Genomic DNA, 10357 nt, shown 5'->3' on the forward strand with positions numbered 1-10357 from the left:
ATCTAGGTCCCCAACAAATTTTTTGATTCATACAGTCTCCTTTGTTGCGTCTGATGCAACAATATATTCAGTCTCTATAGTGGAATCAACGACGATCGCCTGTTTTGATTTTTTCCAACTAACAGCACATCCATTCAAAAGAATCACGAAACTTAATTGCGATAAAAAATCATTCACATTAGACTTAAAACTAGCGTCAATATAACTAATTATAATGAGTTTATTTTTATGTACACTGCATACTAAAAATATGTCTTTAGTCCTTCTCAAATATGTTCGGATGTTCTTTATGGTTATCTAGTGTAGTTCATCTGGATCGGATTGGTACCTGCTGGTCATCTAATAGATTTGAAATGGATTGAAATGGTAAGTTGGGTAAGAAAGGGGAAACTTTCTAATTTTCCAAACTGTGTATAAAGGTCGAGAAGGGAAACCAAAGTAAATATGTATTCTCTTTATTAGTCTTTAAGAATTCAATCTTGAGTTGTTGGTGCTCTATCTTCTTTATTTTTTTATAATATGGAAATTCATCGGACCGTTGATCCAACTATATCTTCTAGAGAATCGAAAAAATCCAGATGAATATCCATGATAAAAGTATATTTTATATATTCTCTCGCCACTAGATGAATCAAGTTTGGATTGGTGTTTTGTCTTATATATAATCAATCTCTCAAATGCCAACGGATTTGCTGTTTGTGCGTCTCTTTTGGATTTAGGAAGGAGTACGAGTCCTGTTTTGTTTATATTTAATATGAAGTATGTTCTAACTAACAACTAGATTTAGCATTTACTATTTTATAATAGAGATAGATGAGAAACATTACATTGCGTGGTGGTTACGAAGTGTGCTTCCAACCCATCATGTTATATGGACATATACATGTGTATATATATATAGAGAGAAATGCGACTTTGTATGATATACTACTATATTAAAAATGCATATATATTATTCAATGGTAACATCGATAATTGTTGCAAAAAAATGTTATTTTCAGATATTCCTCGTATAATCGTCAATTTACATTTCAAGCATAATTAAACGTGAAGAAAATAAGCCTTTACAAGGAAGAAGAAGACAACGATGAAAAACCAATCTCGATTTTACAAACGACAATACACAAGTTTCCCTCTATATATATATATATATATAAAGGGCCGAAAGGAAAAAGAAATCGCCCAAGGATAAAGAGGTGACGCAACTCTTTCGTCTTGTAAAAAATTTTTTTACTTTACTAGAGAAGAGAGGAGAACTGTACAGAAATATACAAACCAATTGTTTCTATAAAACACCCAGAGAGAGAAGGGCTATAGAGAAGAAGGATCAGATGCTGAAGGAGAAGAGGTTCCGCTCGGAGGTTGAGGCGGGGCAGTGAGGGCATAAGTTAGTCTCGACGAGCTCTCTATAAGACCAGCGACTCCGGCTGCTGATTGAGCGCTCGAGGGGAGGAAGAGATCGTGTTTTTGGTCTTTGTACGCACCCCAAACCTGTGAACATTATATAGACTCAGTCGAGTTCGATTCACATAGCCTTAGCCATAGATCCCCTAGGAAGGACCATTCCGAGAAGTTTAGTCGATTATGGCAATATGTCTATTTTTCAACATATCCTATTTGAGGGGCAAATTCCTTGTTTTCAATAAGACGATCAGGAAAAAGGAGGTTAAACACACTTCGAACTGTGTTCAATGGATCCCCAAACTCCGTAAATTTGGGGAAAATGCCTCGATAGATCCATAGGATCTATCACCCAGTTTGGTAAGATTTTGTGTTATGAACCCCTAAAAGGCAACTTCTTGGTATTTAGACAAAAGCTTGGTAAGAAGAATCAGAAACCAATGTTGCAGAGGTTTACTTACTTCCGAAGCATCCAATATCTCACGGACTTTGGAACAATGTGCACCTTCTGTTGCGAAGGCGTGCAAAACCTAGGATTGAATCAGAACATGCAACGAAAACGTCCATCTTTAGCATTCCGCGGAAGAATCGTGAAGTAAGACGGTGATCAATTCACATATGAAATTACCTCAATTGCAAGCACGCGGCCGATTGATGCTTCCGATTCATTCCATTTCATCTGCGAACAAAGCCCGTTTCTTCCGCCAGTCCTCCAGTCAAGAAGGCCAAGCAAAACTTCGACAAGACCAACTCTGCGTATATACAATACATCAAACCTTTAGAATATGTATCATAAACATAAGATAAGCCTACTAGATAGAATTTCCTAAAACTGGATCAAAGACAATAAAAAGGACGTGATTCAATTGTGTTACATTTTCATCAAAAGCTAAATTTTCTGAAGATTAAAAAATAGACGTTTAGATCAGATTAAACAAAATGGTTATTCAAATCCATGGAACAGCTTGTTGAGATCACAGAGCATGAATAAAAAGTAATAGAATGGCTCACTTAAGTCCCTGAGCAACAAGGGCATCTCTTGCCCGATTGCCAGCAACAACGACACGTTTAAGTGTCTCAAGTGCTAAAATGCTCCCACCTTGCCATCCTATTGCTTTCATGAGAAGTGGAACAACCTGATTGTCAATCAACCAGGAACAGGAAAGTTAGGGCAAAACATGCGAATTAACCTGTGGCAGTAAAAGGGGAAAAAAGACGGAATAAAACCTGTGGGGTCCCAACACTAGTTGCAGCCATTGCTTCTGCACATGTTGTACTAGCAGCAAGTTGATGCAAAACACGTAAACAACTAAGGCGGACACGTTCTTGTGGGGTTTGTACAGGCGGGCTTGAGCCGTCATCAGTGTCATGCACTGTGTCGGAAGCAACTTCTTCTGCCCTGACTTCACCTGCAGACATTGTTTCCCGCCTTCCCTCATACGCCACTGCAGCCACAAGTTTGGGGACATAGCCGAGATATCCGACATGGTCTGCAAGTGTGGGATGAACACGTAACAAAGAAACCAATGCAGCAGAAAGAAGTAAAGGGAGCTCAGGGTCAACAGGATATGTTTCATAATGTGTTGCCGCTATTGCTGACAAATACTGGTCCAGCAGTCCTTCCAAGAATCTTTTTGGATTTCTCAGAGGAAATTTCGGATCTTTCAAGAAAAGCCTCACATAGATTCCCCCAACCTACCAAAAAGAAGCACCATTACAAGTTATTCACTCATTCAGTGAAAGTGTGATATGAATTGTATAGAGGTTTAAAATACCTGTGGCTCATCTCTCATATCTTGTTGACCAGATGGCTGCTCAGGCACATCCCATTCAAAAACACGGCCTTTCTGTTGTTCACGATACAGATCCGACGCCATGGTTGCGATTTGTGCAGACAAAGATGCTGCCATTGCTGGAGTCCATACAAGTTCTGGAGTCTCTGTCGTCAGATCCAGTGCATGTACAACAGTCTCACCAGGTCCATCACGAATGATAGATACAAGACCATCTGGAAGGAACCTCGCAAGTGTTATAGCCACTCTAGGCCCATGCATTGGTTGCCCGACAAGCTTCCCCAACAAAGATGCTGCCGCAGCCCTTTGTTGCAACGGAATTTCTTCTGCACATGTGCAGTTTCTGTCATTGATGCCATTACTTGAAACAAACGCAAAATCCAGCAGAGAAGAAAATGACTCAAGGATTATTACTTTCTAAAGGTAATAGAAGTTCCAGAATGTACACCACCCCGCCAAGCTTGGCAGCAGCCCAAGCAAGTTCTGGTGTGCTAGCCAAAGCATAAAGAACATGAAGAGCACCCTCACGAAATGCTGGAGCAGAATGAAGCATTTGTAATAGGAGGAGAAGACTTGATCCATCAGAAACCATTGTCTCCAAGCAAGGAGCATAAGCAGTCAGCCGAGACAGGACATTCAAGCAGAGTTGTGGAATATCAGTTCTCGATGCAATAGGCACCGAAAAACATTCAAAGAGAGGCAACAATTTATCTTTGGATGAAAATACAGCTGCTAGATTCGGATCTTTCGTCAATATGTTCTGCACAGAAGGCAAAGAAAAAGGTCAGATATTTCGAATTTTTATTAATCATGTGGGTTCTTATGCGCTGTAAAAAGCACCTGAAGAGCAGTCAATCCTAATCGAAGGTTCTTAATCGGATGACTTTCTTCGTTCTTCACCCCGTTGGATGATGATTCATGACAAGAAAGGTCTTCATTCATTGACGTACTTGCTACATCACTTTGAAGCTCTGAACTCTCATGAGATGAGTCATTGTTTTCCATTTTATCTTGATCCTCAGAATTCGAGGCAAATTCAGCATGCACTAGAGATGATATAAATCCAACCAAAGCATTGCAAAACGCTTCTGGTTCGGTTATCTCAGAGTCTGGCTGATCATTATAAACCCTCAAGTAAACATTGCCAACATAGACCTCTTTTGACAGAGCCTCATACACAAAAGAGTGCGCAGATTCCAGATCATATGAACCATCAGGACCCTGGCAGGTACGTTGCTCATCCACAAATTTCAACAGCTCTGACCGAGTGGTAGAGTTCCAAATAATCTGAAAAGCGAGTATTTGATGCAATTAACACATTGTGAACTTCAAATAAGCTTATCAACCACAAAACTCATGTAAACGGCCAAGAATGTATCTGGTAATTCCTCAGAATTGAGACCTAACATGTACGGAAATATGTGAATTTCAAATATGTTCATCGACCATCTTCCAATACAGTTTCCCGTAGGCTATTAGTTACTCCAGTTCAATATTCTCATGCACATACGGCGGAGAAAAGAGTAGTGAATGATAGTAGCATACCTCTGGTGTCTCCAAATTCGTGTTTAGTTTGGACAACAAGTCTTTACAAACTTGCTCTTTTAACAAACTAGCAAGCTTTGGAGTTAGCATAGCTCTGAGACCATTGGCCGCATCTGCATTGTAAGGTATGGAACCCTCATCTGCACACAGTCCACTAAGCCTTGATAGAGCATGTGATGCCCGTACAGCATGCATATTCTTAGCAATTTGGACACTAGCACCAACACCAGGAGACTCAACGGTATCAGGTGCTTCTGCAGTAGAGTCATACTGTAATAACAATGGGAGAATGTACCTAAACAAGTAGGAGTCACAGATCAAAAACAGTAGTCATAAGCTGCACTGTCAGACCAGTAAATCTCCACCAAAAGTCCCCATGAAACGGAGACAAAATATAACTCAGAGATTGTTCTAAAGTCCATTAGATTGTCATTCCTCTGCCGTAATAAACGTTACTGTCCAGAGTTATTTGAGTTCTCAGAATTTTAAGCACGCCAGATATTATGTCAAATTACTTGAAATGAGAGAGATCATGTAACCGTCCCAGCCAAACAAAAGAAACAAGATAGCAGAGAAATACGCTGACTTACCACAAGGCACCAGCCCTTAGCAAAGCTTGTTGGAGTTGTGGGGACACAGAAACTTTAGCAATAGTCTGAAGAGCAGCATCAACAGCTGCAGGCACAAGTTCTAGTTCCGTAGAGTGCACAATGTCCTCAATCAGACCAGAGAACTCTAGTATCTCAGCCCTTGCACTTTCAAACTGACTTATTACAGAAAATGTACGCATTACGTTTGTGACAATGATAGCAGCAGGTTCAGTTGCCAGGGTTGCCGGCTGAACCACACCCATACAGCGGGAAAGAAGAGCTGCAAGAAGCTGCACGCCGCCATCTCTCACTAGTTCTTCACCATTCAATGAAGAAGAGGCGCAGCTGTTGCAGTAACAAACGATAAAATAAATAAATAAAACGACAACACCAAAGGAAAAAAAAGAATAGCAAGATCACAATCTAGCAGGAAAGATAAATACGTTAGCCAAACAAGTTCTGATGCTGCGACAAGGAGAGGGGCTCTATCTGAAGACAGGAAATTGTTGTCATCCTTGTCCACTGTCACTGCATTAAGTAACATTGGGTAGCCGGCATATTTGAAAGGCTGCAACACATCTCCATAACGTCTATATAAGATGCACTGTCCTTTCAGTAAAAGCAGCAATCTCCAAGGCTGAGGGCCTTGTAATCCTTGCATTGTTGCCTATCAGCAGGAGACATAACTTCCACAATGCTCTGGTTCGAGCTCGAGCAGATGTTGTCCAGCCACTTTAGCAAGATCTATGTTCCCATGGAGGCGAGAAGATGCCAACAATGTTCTCCAGACCACGGGATTCGCTTCCACAGGCATCGTTATGGCTAAATCGTATGCTTCCTTGAGCCTTCCCGCTCGACCAAGCATGTCAATAACGCATGCGTAGTGTTCAATGGTCGGGACGACGCCGTAAACTGAATCCATTTGACAGTTCGTGGTTACAGAGTTCAGTCAAGAATGATCGTTCTGAAAGTTTGAAAGACAAAATAAAAGATTGTTTTTTATTTTGTCCCAGATATAGCAGAAGAATTTGCATGAACTACGAGGTACATGAAACATCAATTTTTTTCCCAAATGGAAGCACCAACCAAGAGAGATGGAAACAATTATCTTCCTACAGACCCAGAAAACAGAAAAATCAACGAAGAGAAAAGCAACTACTACAATTACCACTATATAGCATCCCATTTCGATTTACTTGAACAGGGAAACATCCGTAATGCACTCAGGATATATGCGCTCCAAATTTGGCACATAACCACAATATCAAATGTTTCCAAGGAAACAGGCAAGATGCTGGACATATAATTAAAAGATTAGAAGAAAAACCAGATCTACCTGAAGGCGTTCGTAAGCTTTTTGAACAGCAAGAAACTTTTCTCTGCCTTCTGGATTCTTGTCAGGATGGTATCTCATTGCAAACTTCCTATACTGACGCTTCAACTTCTCTTCATCAATGTTTTGAATCTGTGTGGTTATATTAGGTATGTCCTCATTCAACTCAAATGAACTTCTGTTTGTATCATCGCTTGATACATCATTCAACGATATTTCCAGTATTTTGCACGCTTCTTCTTCAGAAAGATCCATAGGCTTCCTTGTTAACTCCTCACGCCACATCACAAGTAATGATTGTAGAAACTCGACATGTTCAACAATCGGCCAGTTTGGAAATCGAATCTCATCACATAAGTTCCGAAGATAGTAACGATGACACCACATCTCATCTCTGAGTTCTGGATATGTAACAGGTGGAATGGGGGCATAATCATACAAACAGTGGCAGTGCTGTGACAATTTCTGAGGGAAGTCTCCAAGATGCTGCAAAACCTGAGGAGATAAAGAAAAAAAGGTGAAAATCGATGATAGAATGATAGTCCACAAATTATCACAAAAACAAAGCAACCCGAACCTAAGATAGTTAAAGAAAGATCAACAAGTGCTGTACTTATGGGAAAGCGATAAAGTAAAATCTAATTGGAGAGTACGTACCTGACAGATAAGATTTTCTGCTCTCATTTTGTATGTCCATATAATCTCCGGAGTATCAGAATCAGAAACCATAGCAGCTGCAAATGCAGCTGGGCCACTTCGCTCTAACACATATAATAAGGACTCTGGGAGAAGCCCACCCAAGACGCTTCGTTTAGCCAGGGGCAAAGAGGCAGAAACAGCGGCTTCTTCCCCGCCATGAAAGGCTTGTTGCAAATGGGTCACTGAGAATAGTTGTGCAATTGAGTAGAGATTGGATCCAGGGTAAGAAAGGGCAAAGAAAAATGTGCCCGTGCTATACAGGCGCATCATGGCTTTGGGATTTCTTGTAACAACATCTTTCAGAAGAGCAGCAGCAGCTTCCACAATACTTGGTTCACCAGAGAGCATTGCCTTTTCCCCATTTTAGAAGAAAATACAATTAGCACAATAATGAGTTTCAAAATTTTCAGAAAAGGAAGAAAGACATTTCACTGTTTAACATTCAGTTGCCAAATAAGGAAAATGCATGAACATGGATCTAACACTAAGAGAAAATTGTTCTGCTAAATCTTATTCCCTAATATGATGAGGAAAGACAAAAAAAAAAGGAAAAATAATATGAATTCCTATGTCTCAACTAAACACATCTTGAACTAAGCCAGGCATGAAAAAAGAAGAAAAATGAAGGGAAGAAAATATGCATTACCTGAGCAATATGCGGGAGACAACGTGGGCTAGACAAGATCCTTTTTACTCTTGGTGTTGGAGTAACAATTTCTCCAGCATCATCTAGATCTGAATGCGCTGAAACCATGCTATGCAATATAGACAATGCTGCATCCCCTACCTGAATAGGGTTTTGTGCTTATTAGGATTAATATTGCAAAAAGAACAAGCAATAATGCATATGAAGTGGAGAAATAAGACTGGCGGGACTAAAATATAAACAACGAAGATTCTGTTCAGAAAAAACGTGATTGTAAAAATCAAGTGTAGAATATGCGAAATAAAATATGCAAAAACCCATAAGTGAAGCCATACACACACCTGTGTAGGTGTGAGGACTGGAACTCGAGCAGCTACTGCCCATCTAAGTTCACGTATATCTCGTAATTTCTTCCAGTCTGGCATCCCAAAAGCTCGACACTTAGTGGTCCAGTCAATATCCTTTTTGGACCATAATCTTCTGATGGCATCCTTCTGTACAGGTCCAACTTCTGCACCATCCTTGTCAATGTACATCCATTCCTTAAGTGGTTCCATGAAAGCTGTAGCAGCGATCAAGTTTGACTGTAATGGAATAGGAGTCCTTTCTGAGTTTTCGTGAACAACTGTCAGCAGATCTACAGCTAGAACACAACCACCAACCAAAACACAATCTTCCACATTTGACAAAACCTGCATTAGGACCTGCATGAATCAGATAAAAAAAAAATTAAAACATGAAAGATATATATACATATATATTTATATTTGCACTTTGGATAGCATGAACGCAAACTATACATACAATATAACATATGGACTTAAACAATAACCAGACCAAACACAAAGCGCAGGAAAATAATTTGTCCACAATCAGCTACCATACTTTTACGGAAAATTGTGATATTTAATATCTAATGGTACCTTCAAGAGAAGGAGCAGACGATGCCTCAAAGCTCTATCATCTGTCCTATCCAACAGAACTGTAATATGAGCAGTGCCTTCAAAAGGGCCTATTGTGTTGTGGTGTTGCTCATACACAATGGACATTGCCCTTGCGCAAAGCTCCCTAACAGAAGATCCTCCCCCTCCGCCAAAACCATCTAGCCGAGCCATATCACACCAATCATCAGATGAACCCAACTCATCCGGAACAGCACCATCAACGGTAAGCCCCATATCAGCATCACATAGGAAGCGATGATAGAGTGCCCTGAAAAAGGCAACTGGATCACGGAGAGGAAAATCTTGTGCCCTGCTAATGCTCCCACTTTCAAGCAATAAACGTAGATAATATTGACCCACACAAACTTCTTTTGACAAGCTGGGATAACGAACAAAGAACTCCGGATAATTCCAAGATATTCGTGGGACACTCTCTTGGCCAGTCATGTTCTCATCAGATGGATGTCCTGGAGCAATATCTTCGGTGCGCTCTTTCTCAACGTCAAGGTTGTGAACCTCCGCCTGTAAAGCTTCCCTTAACTCTTGCCTTGTGCGCTCGTTCCAGATAAGATCTGCACGATTGTGATCAAGGCTAAAGGCTCGCCAAAACTCACGCCAATTAAGAAGCAACCTTCCCGAACCTACTGGAGTATTTTCCACAACAACCTGAGCAGGCGCTGGAAGCATCGGGTTCTGGAAACCAGCCAAGTATGAATCAGAATTAATCACATTGGATGCTTTTGTTTCAGAATGTTCGTGCTCATTTGTTTTAGCAATAGTTGAAACAAATGCCGAATGACCATTTTGTGAAATCCCTGAGGGAGTAACATCATCACCCAGAGACGCAGAAGCCTGAAAGCTTGAACCTTGAGAGGAAGAAGTTGCAGCAGGCCGTTGAAAGTTATCTGAACCCCTATAAGCATTTGCACTCATTTGTTTTGCCACATCACTAGTCTCAAGATTGTTATCAAAGGGCGAAGGAAGCTCTTGGGCAGCCACTCCTCTTGCCACACGACCTCTTCTTTGCTGAAGTAATCTTTTGTGTCTCCTGCTAGTCAATGATCCTTCTTCATTTAAATCATGAAGGGCATCATCAGGACGAGTATGCAAATATGCAACAAGTCCAGGCGGCAGAACTCGTGACAATAAATCCAAAGCTGGTTGATAGGAATCTGCCCAAAGTGCCACAAGCTGCCGACTAACCTCACGGCGCTCACCAGCAGGAAGGAAAAAAGCATGCAATAAATGTCTTAACAAAGCACCATCACGTAAAGAAGCATCACGCATTGATTCTGCAGCAATTGCGTCTTCTTCAGCTATTGTGCGCATTATCACGGCAATGGTTTCCCTAACACTTTCAGCAGGCATCTTTCAGAAGAGCAGCAGCAGCTTCCACAATACTTGGG

The 10357-nt window shown here is 40.8% G+C and overlaps 1 protein-coding gene across 1 annotated transcript in view; it reads right to left on the reverse strand.

Annotated features, from left to right (window-relative positions):
• Positions 1–1063: 1063 nt before the first annotated feature.
• Positions 1064–10357, reverse strand: part of LOC104809021 (dnaJ homolog subfamily C GRV2) — a 13349-nt gene continuing 4055 nt past the window's right edge. The window contains exons 8-23 of the mRNA XM_010534900.2: positions 8931–10316; positions 8349–8711; positions 8008–8148; positions 7320–7712; positions 6666–7157; positions 5773–5996; positions 5330–5674; positions 4740–5034; positions 4035–4481; positions 3609–3954; positions 3177–3520; positions 2629–3096; positions 2413–2537; positions 2030–2153; positions 1863–1931; positions 1064–1491 (exon numbers count right to left, since the gene is read on the reverse strand). Of these exons, the coding sequence (XP_010533202.1) occupies positions 1312–1491; positions 1863–1931; positions 2030–2153; positions 2413–2537; positions 2629–3096; positions 3177–3520; positions 3609–3954; positions 4035–4481; positions 4740–5034; positions 5330–5674; positions 5773–5996; positions 6666–7157; positions 7320–7712; positions 8008–8148; positions 8349–8711; positions 8931–10316 (5742 nt within the window). The 3' untranslated portion in view covers positions 1064–1311. The remainder of the gene's footprint in view (positions 1492–1862; positions 1932–2029; positions 2154–2412; positions 2538–2628; positions 3097–3176; positions 3521–3608; positions 3955–4034; positions 4482–4739; positions 5035–5329; positions 5675–5772; positions 5997–6665; positions 7158–7319; positions 7713–8007; positions 8149–8348; positions 8712–8930; positions 10317–10357) is intronic.

The sequence above is a fragment of the Tarenaya hassleriana genome, unplaced genomic scaffold, assembly GCF_000463585.1.
Source record: "Tarenaya hassleriana unplaced genomic scaffold, ASM46358v1 Cleome15, whole genome shotgun sequence".
Lineage (NCBI taxonomy): Eukaryota > Viridiplantae > Streptophyta > Magnoliopsida > Brassicales > Cleomaceae > Tarenaya > Tarenaya hassleriana.